Consider the following 16,387-nt stretch of genomic DNA (forward strand, 5'->3'; position numbering starts at 1 on the left):
AATCTACTTAAGCACGTTTTTGGTATGTGTCTTAAAGTATAGTTTATAAACCCATCAATTTTTAGTTGATACTCCTATTTATACTCTGATAATACTCCTATTAAGTGTTTTGTAATATTTTAAGCTCCTATAAAGTGCCCACTAAGATTTTGCAATATAAAACGGTGCAAGTTCTTGTTAGAATGATGTAGATTCACTGATCCCGCAAATTTCTAACTTCCACAACAGCATAGAAAATGTGATCAATTATGGATTATCTTTGGGAAGCTGGGAACTAAATGATGCACTGGTCCTGGATAAACAGGTCGATTTTCCCGTAAAGCCAAGTTGTTTATATAGAAAGTTAAGAAATAATCATGTTATTCAAATTCACATCACAAATCACAGGACAAAATGATACTCCCAAAGTAAAGCTAAGTAATCAGAATCAGGTTTAATATCACTGGCATATGTCATGATATTTGTACTGTTTTGGCAGCTGTACAATGCAGTACATAATTTAAAAAAAAGGTATGTCGCATCCGGAGTTTCTCCAGTTAGCGGGCGATTTCCCTCTACACCTCTCTGACTTAGTGGGCAACCGTGTGCGAGGCAAGTTACGGCAGTGGTTTGCCACTGCCTTCCGCTGGGTGAGTTTCCAAAGAGATCACCAGCTCATAACCCTGCACGGATGGAAAACATGCAGGGGAGCCGGCTGGATTTGAACTCGGGACCTTTCATTCTGAAGTCCGGCACTGATGTCACTACGCCACCAGCCAGGTCTGCAGTACATAATAATTGATTTTAAAACTGTGAATTACGGTAAATATATATATTAAATAGTTAAATTAAATAAGTAATGCAAAAATAGAAATAAAAAAGTAGTGAGGTAGTGTTTGTGGGTTCAATGTCCATTTAGAAATAGGACGGCAGAGGGAAAGGAGCTGTTCCTGAATCACTGAGTGTGTGCCTTCAGGTTCTGTACCTCCTTCCTGACGGTAGCAATGTGAACAAGGCATGTCCTTAATGATGGATGCTGCTTTTTTGAAGCATCGCCCCTTGAAGATGTCCCGGATACTACAGAGGCTGGTGGCCATAATGAAACTGCAGCTTGTTTCAATCCTGTGCTGTGATCCCCCGCATACCGGAGGGTGATGTAGCCGGTTTGAATGCTCTCCATGGTACATCTGTAGAACACATGAGTTCCAGTGAGATATAGGCAAAATGAAATAATTTAAAAATATCTTAGAAGTATTTAGAATCCAGCAAATAGTAAGATAATAAGTAGAGCCTGATTCAATATCCATCTGGTATCTACAGGACATTGGCATGATACCAAAAAGCTAATCCCTGAATTTAGATACATTATATATTTCTAACATCCTTTTCCTCCACTTTTTATGAAAAATTCACAACCAATTGACTACCATCTGAATAATAAAACAATTAAGGTGTAATGCACGACTCAGGCTATTAAAATTATGATCAAAATGTACAGGTTCTGAAATATCTGGCCTTGATCATGGGTACACGTCAATGAACAATGGTTCACTGAGTAGGCAACATCAATGAACAGACTTCACATTTTGGAATATCACCAGTTCTTTGGCCTCCCACTCAATCACATCTAGGATCATGGCCATTCCTGAAACTTGCTGTCCATCTTTCAGACTTCAAACAGTTTTATTTCCTGCACAAGACCTTTGAAAGTCCCCAGATTAATTGAAAGTAGATATTATTTATCTGCAGTTTTATTACTCTTATTCAAAACTTTTTTTTTGATAAATTAATCCCAATTTCATCAGTGCTATCTTTATCAGAATAAGATTACAAACACAACTTTTCTGATAAGAAATCAACATTTAATAGATATATACTTTAATAAATTATTGCTCATTAAACAAAATCATTAAGGAAATCAAGCTCTATTAAAAATATTCTGGACCATATACTGGGATACGCTTATCATCCATGTAAGCTGCGTATGTAATACTGGTTTGAAGCATTGATTACTTCATGACTGCTCTCTGGATTGGGACATTTTGTAGAAAGTTTCAGAGGCAGCCTGTGAAGAATCCTTCACTAAATTTCTCATTTTGAGGTTGTGAGACATCTACTGTGCGTCTATCTGCACATCCTGTAACTCATTTCAGAGGTTATGAACCCGTTGAATACACTTTACACCTTTGTCCCCCTTTGCCCACACCTCAGCGAGTTCCGTGTTCGCCATGATGAGGAACTCTTCTTCCGCCGTCTCCGTCTCCGAGCCTACTTCTTCGGCAAGGACTCTTCCAACCCCACCGATGACCCCTTCTCCCGTCATCAACCCTCCTCTTCTTCATGGACACCCTGCTCTGGTCTTCTGCCTGCTCTGGATCTCTTTATCGCTAACTGCCGACGGGACATCAACGGTCTCGACTTCACCGCACCTTGTTCCCATTCCAACCTCACTCCTTCCGAATGCTCTGCTCCCCAGTTCCTCCGCACTAATCCTAACCTTACTATTAAACCCGCCGATAAGGGGGGTGCTGTTGTAGTCTGGCGTGCTAACCTCTACCTTGCCGAGGCACAGCGACAACTCGCGGATACCTCCTCTTATTTACCCCTCGATCGTGACCCCACTAAGGAGCACCAGGCCATTGTCTCCCACACCATCACCGACTTTATCCGCTCAGGGGATCTCCCATCCACTGCTACCAACCTTATAGTTCCCACACACCGCACTTCCCGTTTCTACCTCCTACCCAAGATCCACAAACCTGCCTGTCCTGGCCGACCTATTGTCTCAGCTTGTTGCTGCCCCACCCGAACTCGTTTCTGCATACCTCGACACAGTTTTATCCCCCCTTGTTCAATCCCTTCCAACCTATGTTCGTGACACTTCTCACGCTCTTAAACTTTTCGATGATTTTAAGTTCCCTGGCCCCCACCGCTTTATTTTCACCATGGATGTTCAGTCCCTATATACCTCCATCCCCAATCAGGAAGGTCTCAAAGCTCTACGCTTCTTTTTGGATTCCAGACCTAATCAGTTCCCCTCTACCACCACTCTGCTCCGTCTAGCGGAATTAGTCCATACTCTTAATAATTTCTCCTTTGGCTCCTCCCACTTCCTCCAAACTAAAGATGTAGCTATGGGCACCCGTATGGGTCCTAGCTATGCCTGCCTTTTTGTTGGCTTTGTGGAACAATCTATGTTCCGTACCTATTCTGGTATCTGTCCCCCACTTTTCCTTCGCTACATCGATGACTGCATTGGTGCTGCTTCCTGCACACATGCTGAGCTCGTTGACTTTATTAACTTTGCCTCCAACTTTCACCCTGTCCTCAAGTTTACCTGGTCCATTTCCGACACTTCCCTCCCCTTTCTAGATCTTTCTGTCTCCATCTCTGGAGACAGCTTATCCACTGATGTCTACTATAAGCCTACTGACTCTCACAGCTATCTGGACTATTCCTCTTCTCATCCTGTCTCTTGCAAAAATGCCATCCTCTTCTCGCAATTCCTCCGTCTCCGCCGCATCTGCTCTCAGGATGAGGCTTTTCATTCCAGGACGAGGGAGATGTCCTCCTTTTTTAAAGAAAGGGGCTTCCCTTCCTCCACCATCAACTCTGCTCTCAAACGCATCTCCCCCATTTCACGCACATCTGCTCTCACTCCATCTTCCTGCCACCCCACTAGAAATAGGGTTCCCCTGGTCCTCACCTACCACCCCACCAGCCTCCGGGTCCAACATATTATTCTCCGTAAATTCCGCCACCTCCAACGGGATCCCACCACTAAGCACATCTTTCCCTCCCCCCCCCCCACTTTCCGCAGGGATCGCTCCCTACGCGACTCCCTTGTCCATTTGTCCCCCCCATCCCTCCCCACTGATCTCCCTCCTGGCACTTATCCTTGTAAGCGGAACAAGTGCTACACATGCCCTTACACTTCCTCCCTTACCACCATTCAGGGCCCCAGACAGTCCTTCCAGGTGAGGCGACACTTCACTTGTGAGTCGGCTGGGGTGATATACTGCGTCCGGTGCCCTCGATGTGGCCTTCTATATATTGGCGAGACCCGACGCAGACTGGGAGACCGCTTTGCTGAACACCTACACTCTGTCCACCAGAGGAAGCAGGATCTCCCAGTGGCCACACATTTTAATTCCACAGCCCATTCCCATTCTGACATGTCTGTCCACGGCCTCCTCTACTGTAAAGCTGAAGCCACACTCAGGTTGGAGGAACAATACCTTATATTCCGTCTGGGTAGCCTCCAACCTGATGGCATGAACATTGACTTCTCTAACTTCCGCTAATGCACCACCTCCCCCTTGTACCCCATCCGTTATTTATTTATATACACACATTCTTTCTCTCTCTCTCTCTCTCCTTTTTCTCCCTCTGTCCCTCTGACTATACTCCTTGCCCATCCTCTGGGTGCCCCCCCTCCCCCGTCTTTCTCCCTGGGCCTCCTGTCCCATGATCCTCTCATATCCCCTTTGCCAATCACCTGTCCAACTCTTGGCTCCATCCCTCCCCCTCCTGTCTTCTTCTATCATTTTGGATCTCCCCCTCCTCCTCCCATTTTCAAATCTCTTACTCACTCTTCCTTCAGTTAGTCCTGACGAAGCGTCTCAGCCCGAAACGTCGACTGTACCTCTTGCTAGAGATGCTGCCTGGCCTGCTGCGTTCACCAGCAACTTTGATGTGTGTTGCTTGAATTTCCAGCATCTGCAGAATTCCTGTTGTTTACACTTTACAAGATCCTTCTGCCAGTAGTTCCTCAGTCTGTACTCGTGAAACTACTCGCGGCAATATAATATTAATTATCCAATGAATACAAAACAATGACATCAAAAAAAAGGATTAGTTTAAAATACAGTCTGGATCATCTCTGCTCCCCTAAAACAAATCTACCCCGTCTTCTGACCTCAACTCAACCATATAACAGCACGGGAAGTTGACTAGTAAGTTTCCAAATTTCACCATCTGAAGACAAAATGACATAGATACAGTGGTTGCATTCCCACATAACAGAATTAAAGAGTCGCGATTGGGAGAGGGGTGATTATCTGGCTCAACACCCTCTCAAACCGGACCTCGTTGCAACTCAGTAAAACTACAACCCCCGATATCCAACGCGTACCCACTTGACAAAGATATTTATCAGAGTTTTAAAGTAGATGGATCTATTGCTAACATATAAAGAAAGCATTCTACGAGAATAGCACTATGTTTTTAGCTTAAACCATCAAGATACGAGAATTAAATGCACAAACAGGATGACCCGGCAAGCACTCACCTTAAAAGAATTTAAAAGCAGCCCAAATGCAACACACTGCACAGGCGCTGAGACTTAGCATGTGATTGGTCCCGCAGGGCTCGAGGGGCGGGTACAACTGGAGGCAGAGTGGCATTGATCCTATCCAATCCACATAGCGGCGTTCGGCATTGGGATAAATTGATTGGTGGGCAGTGGAGCGTGTGCCGTGTGCAGAGGGTGGGACTTTTCGTCGGACGGTCGTGTGCAAACCGCATGAGGTTACGGAGCGAGGAAAGGCGAGAGTCGGGGTGAAGGCAACCGGGCGGTGAGTGTGGGGCGCGGCGCGGTGCGGTGCTGGAGTTGGCGAGGGTTGAGTGAGGGAAAAACGCCGCCCGGAGTTGACATAGGTGTGGCGGAGCGGGCCTGGTTCCCTTCCTTGTTTCAAGGGTTAAAGTGTGCTGGTGGACTCCCAAGGGTTAAACGCTAAAGAAGTGCTGAGGTAAACAAGTGAATTTCTGACGGCGCATTGCGGCCTGTGCGTCAGGCTGCTGGGCCCACTGGAGCCTGGGCCTCCCTCCTTCGATCTTGGCTGCTCAGTTCCGCCTTCCCTGCCTTGGTGGTCTGCCTCCGGCATTGGCCCAAGGACTTGCCTGCCGCCTACTTCGGAAGGCCTTCTGAGCCAAGGCACTCCTATGCTCTTAGGCCTCAGTGCGTGTAGCGGGATAGTGTGTGGCAGCTTACCTGTGGAGTCTGTCCTTCCTGGGACTAGCTCACTCTCACACGTGAGAAGGAGGACGGGACCAGTCATGAACCGGGACGGCTTTCGGTGCTGCAATACTTCATGACGAACCGGCAGGTTTTAGAAACGTTGAGGTTGGAGTCGTTCGGATAGGCCCGTAGTCACTGGCGCTGACGTTTTTTTCCCCCTCCACATTTTAAAATAAATCTTTGGTATAAATAGCACGATTCAATATAGAAAACGCTATACACAGTCGTCCCTCAAAACTCGTTTTAACCCGAAAACTGAATGAACCTGCGTTTGGCGGGAAAGGGAATGGGGCTTGAAATGTTCCACGTGGGTGAGTGTCATGGCTAGTAGGTTAAAATAAAACGTGCTACAAACGTTTGGCTGGAGTCTGCTTACTTATTTTTAAGTGCAAACGTTTAATTTGTGAAATGATTTTTATCTGGTTTCAGATGATGTACAGTTTTTAATCTCACCAGAGCCATAAGGCAGCTACTAATTTTATTGGAGGTTTACCTTTGTTTCTGTGCCATTTGAAGACTGTCACTTATTTGCAGTAATACGAGGTGGGAGTATTGTAAACCAAGTGCAGTATGTCATTAGGAATGCATATTTCACTTGCAATGTAAATTAGTATTTGGTAGTGCTGTGATATTACAATTATTGTGTTACTGAAAAAAGTTAATGTGCACTCATAAAAGCAAATTGGATAATACTATATTTTACAAAACTCCATAAATTAACATGACTGTAAAACTATTTTGGTCTCCTTTGCCAGCTTCGGGTTGTACTTTCTGTAGCCGATTTTTGTGCCTTTTATTTGGAATATAATTTTAAAACCTAGTTAAGAGTGAGAGCTGTTCTATGGGAAATGTTCAAATTGGTCTACACAGGAAAATTACTTTGTGTTCTTTTCTAATGCAAGTTTCATGTCCACAATTTATTTCCTAAAGTGTGCAGGGATTCAGCTAGCACAAATAAGTATTCTTTCTTTTTGCAATGCTCCTTTAATGCAATACAGCAGTTTATTTTTCTCAAACTCTTACATTTGTATTTCAGAATTCTGTTCTGTGTCTAAGAATGGATGGATACTTCTCCAAAATTCACTCCTGAATAGAAATTAACTTCAAATTACAGTGCATCAGATTTAATTTGCAGTATTTCTTGGTTTGAATTTTGTAATTTTTTGCTTTCTATTTTATCGGGACTTCTTTCAGTTGCATTTCTGTGGATTGTGTCCATATGATTATCTTTCTAGGGCTTCAATTCTGCCACTGCTTGGGACAATAAACCAAAAGAACAGATTCCACATAAGGTTGTCAAGGTGCAAGGCAAGTTCCAGTGGCATTTGTAAAACCAGGTGACTTGTGGCAGATTTCAGTGTAGCCTTGCATCATTTTGCTACCTGCTATTCTCTATCTAAATGGCAGCTGGGTTACTTGAACCATTTTATTCTTTGGAAAGGACCAAGACAAAATTTAAAACATCTTGACTTAAAAATTAGCTAGTTGCTGCCGCTACACAGGAACATCTCTACAAGCATTTTCATAGTTAAGATGCTCACCTCTCATAACTTGCTGGCAACATAATTTGAGGCTTGTACAGCAATCAGCTTTAATTTTGCACCCAATTTTTTTTGTAACAGATTGTTGAATGTTACATTTTGGGGGTGTTAACCCTCCAAAGTTGACTGTCTCAAATGTAAGCCAGAAATGACCAGTTTTTGGAGTCTGAGGAAAATGAGATAACATAACCTGAATAATGAGCTGGGAAAGGAAGCCTTTATCACTAGTGTTTGGAAGTAACAAAAATGAGCCCTTTTATTTGCAACTGTGGCTGGAATTAATGTTGGCATTATGATCTAAATGACTTTTTATTTGTAGCATTAATGACAGTGAAAGGGCCTATAAGCCACTGTAGATGTTCATGGTATGCAAGATTAGAGAAGTCAAAAGCAGGCTGCAGGATCACATTGAAATGTGCAGTCTGTTTTTTACATAAAAGGAAGAGGAAAGGTACATGAAAATGAAAAGGTCACAGTTTGATTTATCTTTGTTTTCTATTAGTGCAATTTCAGAATTAAATGTCAGATAAGGGAATAAAGTTTAAGGACACAATAGATTTTGTAGGATTTGTGTGCTAAATCACAATGATGTATAGTCAACATTTTCCATGTTGTGTTGCCTTTTGGTAGTGTTGGATGAAAGCAAAAGTGCTTCTTGTTGTGCAATATCTATCATTTTCATTTAACAGGTTTTGTGCATTAGCTTTAAGTTTTGAATAAAGAGTTGTCAGGCCCTTGGCTGTGGAACTTTGCTTACATTTCACCCTTGAGTGATAGCTGGTATTGCTGAAAGTTGCTAGAAAAAAGGATTAAAGCAAAGGTGAAGGTGGCTAATACAGGATGGAGGTTACAAGAGCACAAGAAAATGAGTTGGCTTCCTGATCCCTCAAACCTGTCCTGTTATTCGATATGATCATTGCTGATCTTTAAATTTGTACTTTAAATGTTTTTAATATGCAGTCATCTATAACACCTAAGACAGGTTCACCATTCTTGGCTTTAAATGATCAGTGGCTTGAAATCATGTATTTTAGAAAAATCATAATTCATTCTAATCTTAAAAGCACACATACCTAACCTGTTACTCTTAATAAGGCAGCCGCCTCATCTGAGGAATTCGACTGAGTTACTTTTGGACTGCTTCCAATGCTACATTTCTTGGGCATATCATGTGTGGCCAGGGCCCTATACAATTGTAACAAACTTTCCTATGTCCAAAATCCAACTTGGCAATAAAACCAATGTGTCATTTGTGGTCTTTATTGTTATTTGACAACTAGATTGCTATTTCCATGTATTAATAGTTATCAACCAATGGCCTCCTTTTCCTGTTAGGGATTTGTCTTGAGGGAGTATTGTTTTTCTCCAACTTTGGCTTTTTTTCATTAAATGCTTGCTGTTTCTGTCCTATATACCTTTCACTGTATTTTCCTTATAAACAACACATCCAAAGATTTATTTAGACTTGAGACCCAAGTTTTGCATTTCTTGTGCTTATTACGGGAACCATTTGGCTTATTGGCTCTTTGTTGTATTGGAATGATCCTTCAATTTCATTGCCTTGCCCATTTCCTGTAACCCATTATCTTATACACTCAAACTTTTCATCTGCCACTCAGCTGCACTAAGGGTGATTTAATGGCCAGCAATGTGCTACATAACAATTTGATCCGTATGAGCAGCATACAAAAGTTTTGCATGATCTTGGTACATGCAACAATAATTGAATTCCTACTAAAAGCACATTGAAATGAAATAGTAGCTGTTATATATCCTATAAATCAGCTGCTCATATTTTTTTATCCTTTTTCATAGTTTAATCCAAGCTGAAATAATTTTACTGAAAATGGATAAATTAAACCTCAAATATGGTATGCATGAGACTGGTGCTAAACTGGTAGTATTTCCACATTGTTATAAGCACAGCCCTTCTCAGATTTTCTTGTGAGTTTCAAGGAATAGATGAAACGTCATCAACTGAGCCATGAGGTTCACTGTATCTAGGTCTGTCAAGTTGACTCCTATTGAAGCATCACTTATTTATAAATAGTTTGGGAAAGGTCAAGCTTAAGCAGTGTCATTTTTGGACTGGATGCTTCATGTGTATGGTAGCATGTCTGAATCCTATGAATTGTTCTCTAAACTATTATTTTACTAAATAGTTTAACTTAATGGATTCATTTCCTTTTTTTTTTGTTCCCAAATCCAACATGTGTTTTGAGGAAGGGAAATTGTTTTGGGTCTTACTCAAGTAAGATTGTGTACTTGGCCTTGAATAAAGTGTGTATTGTGTGCAGTGATTAAAATGCTAGAGAAATTTACTCCAGGCTAACTTCAGATTTGCTGCCACTTCAATTGGTGACTATTTCATTGGTATAATGCTGAACAGTTTTTAATGCCATAATATTTCAGATTAGATTTCATCATGAGCAGCAACGAGTGCTTTAAATGTGGGCGAGTTGGACACTGGGCACGGGAGTGTCCAAGTGCAGTTGGACGTAGTCGTATTCGTGGTCGGGGCAGAGGAAGCTTCACTGCTGCAAGAGGTAACATGACAAATGGGAATTATCAAAATCGCATGAATGCTTAAGTGTCAATTTGTGTGCATTGTAGTTTTAAACAATCTCATTTGAAATTGGCCAGTTCATAATTCTACATCTAGAATCTTTAATAGGGGGAAAACCTGAGTTGAATGAATGAATTTTTGGTTTAATAGCTCTAATTACAATGCCCTGAGTAAAAAAAACTTTTGTAAGTAATTGAAATTTGAGCTGGAATTATAAACATTACAGTACCAAGGTTATTCTACCAACTTGCATTTATGTTAAAGTGGCAAGTCTCTTCCATTGGCACGGTGGCCTTCATTGCAGAGGTTTGTAAATGTAAGTTGGTATTTTGCTGCCATGATTAGGAGGTTGAGGCCACAAGTTGATTTCCTTGAAGTACTTAAAGCATGCAACCAGTTTTCACAGAGTTAGCAAGGTAAATTTTGCAAAGTCACCTCTGATCAGAGTCCCTATTGAGTATATTAAGGTTCTTTGACTGATTTGAGAGTGTGATTCAGGAAAATTATCACCCAAGTACTGGAAATGAACATGGACATTTTGTTTCAAAAGAACTACTTCAACTTCAGTATGTTCTGTAGATTGGCATTCCCTGTGTAACTGCTAGGTATTTCAGATATTTTGTAGTTTGGAAGTGCCATGTTTGCTAACACAGAAAAGGGAAAGTTTAATATTTTTGGTTGGACCATTGAGTTGAGAGGTGTCTGAACTGCGTATTTCCAGCAATTTTAATCATTTGTGCCTTTTCTATGATCAGTGTGTGGAAAATATACAATTTAGTAGAATTTTGGAGAAGTTAGTGTTGCAATCTGTGCAATATTTTGTAGAGTTGTTATTGAGCTAAACTGTGCTCCACTTACAGATATCTGCTATCGTTGTGGTGAATCAGGCCACCTTGCAAAGGATTGTGAACTCCAGGAAGATGGTAAATATTTTTTCTTCATTTTAGTATGTTGTAAAATAACTTCTTCTGAATAATTTATCATCTGTCACATTTCAGCTTGCTACAACTGTGGTAAGGGTGGCCACATTGCCAAAGATTGCAAGGAGCCAAAGAAGGAGAGAGAACAATGCTGCTACAACTGTGGCAGACCTGGACATCTGGCCCGTGACTGTGATCATGCTGATGAGCAGAAATGTTATTCTTGTGGAGAATTTGGGCATATTCAGAAGGACTGCACTAAAGTCAAGTGCTATAGGTATGGAGCAGATGACCGGCCTTTTTTGTGAATATGCTTTATAGTCTATTGTTAATTTCTGTTCGGTCATAGATCACCTATGATTGTGCAAGTAGCAATATTTGACTTGATTTTGTGGTGTTTTTTTTTCCAAGTTATGCAAAGCATGTTCATGGCACTGCATTTTATCAAGTCCTGTTTATGCTCTGTCCTCCCCATTTAGCCCAAATTGCAGTGCAGATGACCATTTTCTTGCTTTATGCCTAACTACAAACATTTCTGCAGTGTTGCTATATGAAGAGTATAAAGGCTTGTACCCATTTGCATGTTTGCCTACCATAAATCTAGAATAGCATTGGGCATTTCAGCACTTCAAATAAACTGGGTAACTATTTTTGTAATATGGATGAAACAAAGCTTCCTTGGATGGAGCAATGTTAGTCCTCTGCCATTGATATCAATATGGATTCCTACAAGGCTAAAATTCCATTCCTTGCTCTATTTAGCACATGACTTTTCCATTTATATTCCTCAATATTGAGACTGTTCCAAAAACACATTTCTCCTGAAGCAACATCTATGCAGGTGAACCCAAGGGATTTTTACTTGGAAGTAATTGGGTGCATAAGTGGTGCCAGTGTCTATCTCTCACTGCGCTCCACCAAAGAAAACCCTTACTATTTGACTTTGGATTGCTGAGTCTAATGCCACTGTTTATAATGCTGTCCTAGCTGATTGGCCCAACTAGTATCCTGGGAGCTTCCATTATTTGTGGCTCAGCCATTCATGGCTTGCTACTACAAATTTGTATGAGCCTTTCCAAAAAAAAATCCTTAATTAATAAGATACAGGAAAGGCATAACACTTTGAGGTTTCTTGCTGGAACTTTGGTACCAGTCTCAAGTTAATATAGGAAGTAAAGTAAAACTTTGGGTGTACGGTATGCAGCTCAACCAACTGGGCTAAATATAACAACAGGTCCTGCATACATGTTTGCTTGAAGATTATTGGGTAATGTTGGCTATGGCATTGCACGGTCACTTGTAATACAATAAAAATGAATAACTGAAATAAAACATGCTGAACCTCAAATTTAATCTATGATAAAATGTTTTGGATGTGACTTAATAATTATTGTTAACTTGTGCATATTAAACATTGCATTTGTATCAAGCTTGGAAAAATGGAAATCAGCTTGGCTTAGCTCTTGTCATGAGTTTCTCAGCAAAAATTTTAGGTGTTTCATGTAACCAATATTAAAAATCTTGCATCTACAAAACATTACTTTCTGTTGTCAACTTTTATCTAGCGTTTGTCATTTTTTTTCTACTCTGAAGATTGTAATGACAATTATGAACTGTCATGGCAATTGTACATCCATGGTAGTACCAAACCTATTAACAACCTACTTGTTTCAGCACATGGCTTAATCTTTGGAAATTACTGAATTGAGGATTATATTCTCTAGTGTTTGTGATAGCTGTTTCCAAGGTTTGAATGTATGATGAGGTCTCAATTTGGGGGGGGGGGGTCAATGGGGAGTTAATTGATACTGTTGCATTAGGATTGAAATATTTTGATACATTGTGTAAAATAAATTCACCTATTGAATTGTCATTTAACAGTGACTTCAATGTCATTTCAAGTCTTGAATATCAGTATCAAATGATAACTGATATTTGGGCTTTAATTTTTCAGAAGTTTTTTCATCATTCTCTACCTGCAAGTATTTGGAATCTTCATTTTCAAAAATCTGCATGTAGGTTACTGATCAGTTCAACTTGAGTAGTGGTAACCTTGTGACAGCAAGCAGTACCTTTCTGGAAGGTAATGTGGTTTTGCACATTGGGCAACTTGATTTTTGAGAAATCAGTTGATGTGCTTAAGTTTATTTTGACCAGAAACTAAAACTGCTGCCTCCATACTGAGCGAAAAATGAAATTCAAGCCCTAAATTCCTTGTAGTGAATTCCTCATTAAGGTAAGGCTTAACATAGGACAGTAAAATATTGTGCAGTGTGAAAAATTCCTTTCTGATTATGCGTGGCTTTTAATCTAGGTTCTGTGGAACTGATCTGCCCATAATTTTTCCTGTTGTGCACCATTTCCCACTACTAAACCAATCCCTTCTGGTTCTGTCAACAAATACAGCTATTCTTTATCACTTGGTGATAAAGATGTTGTGACCTATATAGTGGATGAAGCACAGGAGGTCATCTGTTACCTTTCAATGCGTCTTCTGATCAGGGCCATGATATTTGAACATACACTCACTTACTTGCAGTATCTTCACGCAACTTGAGTCTTTAAGCTTTCAGTCGTCTACCATCTGATCTCAGTGAGAGTTGCTAAACTGTGGGAAGCTCTGGTCCTTCAGGGCTATGCAAGGATCCTTGATTAATATTCTAAAGTGTGGTGCCCAAATGGCTCAATGCAGGTGAGGGGTCACCAGTTCTTAAACTCTTCAACAGTCGTCTGCTTCAATCCTTTATCTCTTTAATGGCCTCTTCAGAGATGTGTTTATGCAAATAAATTGCATTGTTTGCAGTCTTGGAATGATGTGTGGTGTAGTTTAAAAAGGCAGTCCTTCTAATTTGCAGCGTGGCCTTGTGCTGGGCAGCCACTCAGTGTGGTAAGTGGAATTGGTTTTCCATTAAACACTAATTCCAGACATGCTAATTATTTCATATGAACAACTGTATGCACCTTTTTTAAAATGCAGAAAGTCTCCAAGAACTTGTGGGTAGTGTGAGGAAAGAATGAATTCCAGGTGAGACAATCCTGTCTTTGTAGACCTAGTCTACTCTTAACTGAAGAGGACATATTGTCACAAGTTCCTAAATCCTGCCAATTCTCTGGGTCACTAATGCCACCTTTTGAGAGAATTTGAGGTCTTCTACAAGGAGCCACTTGATTCTGGTACAAATTTCTAATTTTCAGTATCTGGTATAGTGGTCAAGCTGATCTCCAGATACAGCACAGCATAATGTGCAAATTGTATTTGCTAATGACTGTACTTAGAGTTTAGAGTGTATGACAGTTTCAAACATTAAACTTGAGTTGATCTATTGTATTCTAATCAGTTTACAACTCAATGTAAAATCTTGTTTAACTTGCAGGTGTGGTGAAACTGGTCATGTCGCCATCAATTGCAGCAAAGCCAGTGAAGTAAACTGCTACCGCTGTGGTGAAGCTGGACATCTTGCACGGGAATGCACTATTGAGGCTACAGCTTAAACCTTGCATTGTCGCCCCCTCCTTTTCTGATTGATGGTTGTATTATTTCCTCTGAATCCTCTTCACTGGCCAATGGTTGGCAGATAGAGGCTAGTCCCAGGCCAGTGAGCTTTACTCAAAAAGAAAATGTGAAAGGAAAGGGGTGGAAATTGACTTTCTGCATTTAACTACAAATGTTTATGTTTAGTTTGGTAGAGGTGTTATGTATAATGCTTTGTAAAAGAACCCCCTTTCCATGCCACTGGTGTATAGGGATTAATGAGTGGGAAGAGATGAGTCAGATCAGTAACCCTTTCTGGGTTCTGGAAATGATTCTGTGAGAGGAAACCAAACCTGGAAGTGTCATTGAAACTTCCGCATGTGATTTCTTGAAATGTTGGCTTTGAATTGTTTGACCTTTGGGAGCAGTTCATCTTACAAACCAACATCTGTATCAGGGCCCTACGTACAGTAAACTAAGTGGGAGTAAACAAAGCTAAACAAGCAGACCTGTCAATGGTTCGGGAAAAGACAGGTTTTGAAGCATAGGAGTAACCAGCTTGCAGTAGCTGAAAACAGAGCTGGTATTGGAGATACAGATGTGCAAGCAGAGGTTTAAATTTTTTTGAATGTAGTTTAGCATCTATTATACCCATTATGAAATTACAACAGAAACACATAGCAAATAGGATTGGAACTACACAATTGAATGAATGTGTTTTCACAGAAATCAAGATGTTATTTTTGTATAATACAGTTAGACTACTGTAGAAAATCATTTGCTTGAAATTGTTTTTTTTAAGACAAGGTAAAAGCAACTGAAGTCTTAGAACTATAGAAATGTAATTTTAAATTTAAACTATCAATAAAGCTGGAGGAGGAAGGGGAAAAACTTGTCTGAGTGATCTTTCTAAAATTTATTGAATTCCATGGTGCACTTTGATAACCAAGGTGCAAATTTTGTTTTTGCTGGAGTCAAATGTCAGTGTAAAGCATACCTTGGGTATTTCCATGAGTGCATACTGCATAACATTTTTGTGCCTTAACTCAAATGTTGAATACATTTGGAAAGCTACTTCAGATGTACATGTGCTCTAATTTGTTACCTTACTACTTTTGCCAAATGTTTTAACTGACCTCTGAAGAAATTAGGAAATTCAGCAAAAGTTGAGGTAATATTACTTTCCCTTGCAGTATTTATTTTACTTAGTAATTTACTGTCCAAATAAACTTTTAAGCAGTTATAGTTGTTAAGCAATTATTTAAAATTGAACCATTGCAGGAGGAACTTGCAAGTCAGGCAACATCTATGGAGGGAAATAAACAATTTGAAATTTTGGAAGTCCAAATGTGCTTATCAGAAGAAAGCTGGTATCAGTTTTAGCTGTGCCTTTACCCCAGTCTGGAGATATGAAACTTGTAAGTTTGATGTAGTTATTCAGCTGCTTTTTCCAGATAAAGTAACTTCAGGTTACTGTCAAAATAGCATTTATTACTTGCCATTCCCCTTGTAGTTGCTGTCAAAAATGAAATAGTTTGCTGAGGGAAGAATAGAGTGGCCTTGGTTAAGTATTTGTTGGACCAGTGTGGAAAATTGGAAATAGACAATTGTGCTCACACTGAATTGAAGCAGGAAGCCTTTTGAGTACTCTGGACAGCTGGGTTCAATTAGCATCACTCAAATTGTAGTCTTGCAGTGCTGACAGTAAGCTGTTTTATTTATGGTTCAAGTACAAAGCCATTTTGAAAATTACTTTAGGATGCTGCATATTGCATTTGAAGCCTTGCTAAACAAAAGTTCACCATGGTGGCAGTAAGTGGTGGATAGGAAAGACATGCTAAGATCAGCCAATACAGTAGTCTCAATCTTGCTGAGCCGAACTTAAAGGTG

The 16,387-nt window shown here is 40.4% G+C and overlaps 1 protein-coding gene and 1 long non-coding RNA gene across 6 annotated transcripts; one reads left to right on the top strand and one right to left on the bottom strand.

Moving 5' to 3' along the window:
• Positions 1–414: 414 nt before the first annotated feature.
• Positions 415–5,224, bottom strand: LOC140210838 (uncharacterized). The gene is made up of 2 exons (XR_011889307.1): positions 4,572–5,224; positions 415–1,166 (listed from the first exon to the last, which is right to left on the bottom strand). It is a non-coding gene; the product is annotated as an uncharacterized lncRNA (long non-coding RNA).
• Positions 5,225–5,469: 245 nt separating this feature from the next.
• cnbpb (CCHC-type zinc finger, nucleic acid binding protein b) lies at positions 5,470–15,388 on the top strand. 5 transcript variants are annotated; one of them, XM_072280354.1, is made up of 6 exons: positions 5,470–5,555; positions 7,234–7,335; positions 9,952–10,085; positions 10,966–11,028; positions 11,104–11,302; positions 14,400–15,388. In XM_072280354.1, exons 3-6 carry the CDS (start codon positions 9,965–9,967, stop codon positions 14,515–14,517), a joined length of 501 nt encoding a protein of 166 aa, XP_072136455.1. In that variant the 5' UTR covers positions 5,470–5,555; positions 7,234–7,335; positions 9,952–9,964; the 3' UTR covers positions 14,518–15,388. The 5 variants fall into 5 exon arrangements, with proteins under 5 accessions (XP_072136455.1, XP_072136451.1, XP_072136454.1 ...); XM_072280353.1 differs by lacking the exon at positions 7,234–7,335 and adding an exon at positions 6,428–6,541 and having other exon boundaries at positions 5,501–5,555; XM_072280350.1 differs by lacking the exon at positions 7,234–7,335 and having other exon boundaries at positions 5,472–5,555.
• Positions 15,389–16,387: the final 999 nt, after the last annotated feature.

This window comes from Mobula birostris, chromosome 16 (assembly GCF_030028105.1).
Source record: "Mobula birostris isolate sMobBir1 chromosome 16, sMobBir1.hap1, whole genome shotgun sequence".
NCBI classification, from domain to species: domain Eukaryota; kingdom Metazoa; phylum Chordata; class Chondrichthyes; order Myliobatiformes; family Myliobatidae; genus Mobula; species Mobula birostris.

What these genes read in the sequence shown, in the direction of transcription:
- cnbpb (XM_072280354.1), top strand. Translation starts at nt 9,965, where the DNA reads ATGAGCAGCAACGAGTGCTTTAAATGTGGGCGAGTTGGACACTGGGCA. An exon ending in AAGCTTCACTGCTGCAAGAG is followed by an intron (nt 10,086 to 10,965) that starts GTAACATGACAA and finishes CTCCACTTACAG; the next exon opens with ATATCTGCTATCGTTGTGGT. An exon ending in ACTAAAGTCAAGTGCTATAG is followed by an intron (nt 11,303 to 14,399) that starts GTATGGAGCAGA and finishes TTTAACTTGCAG; the next exon opens with GTGTGGTGAAACTGGTCATG.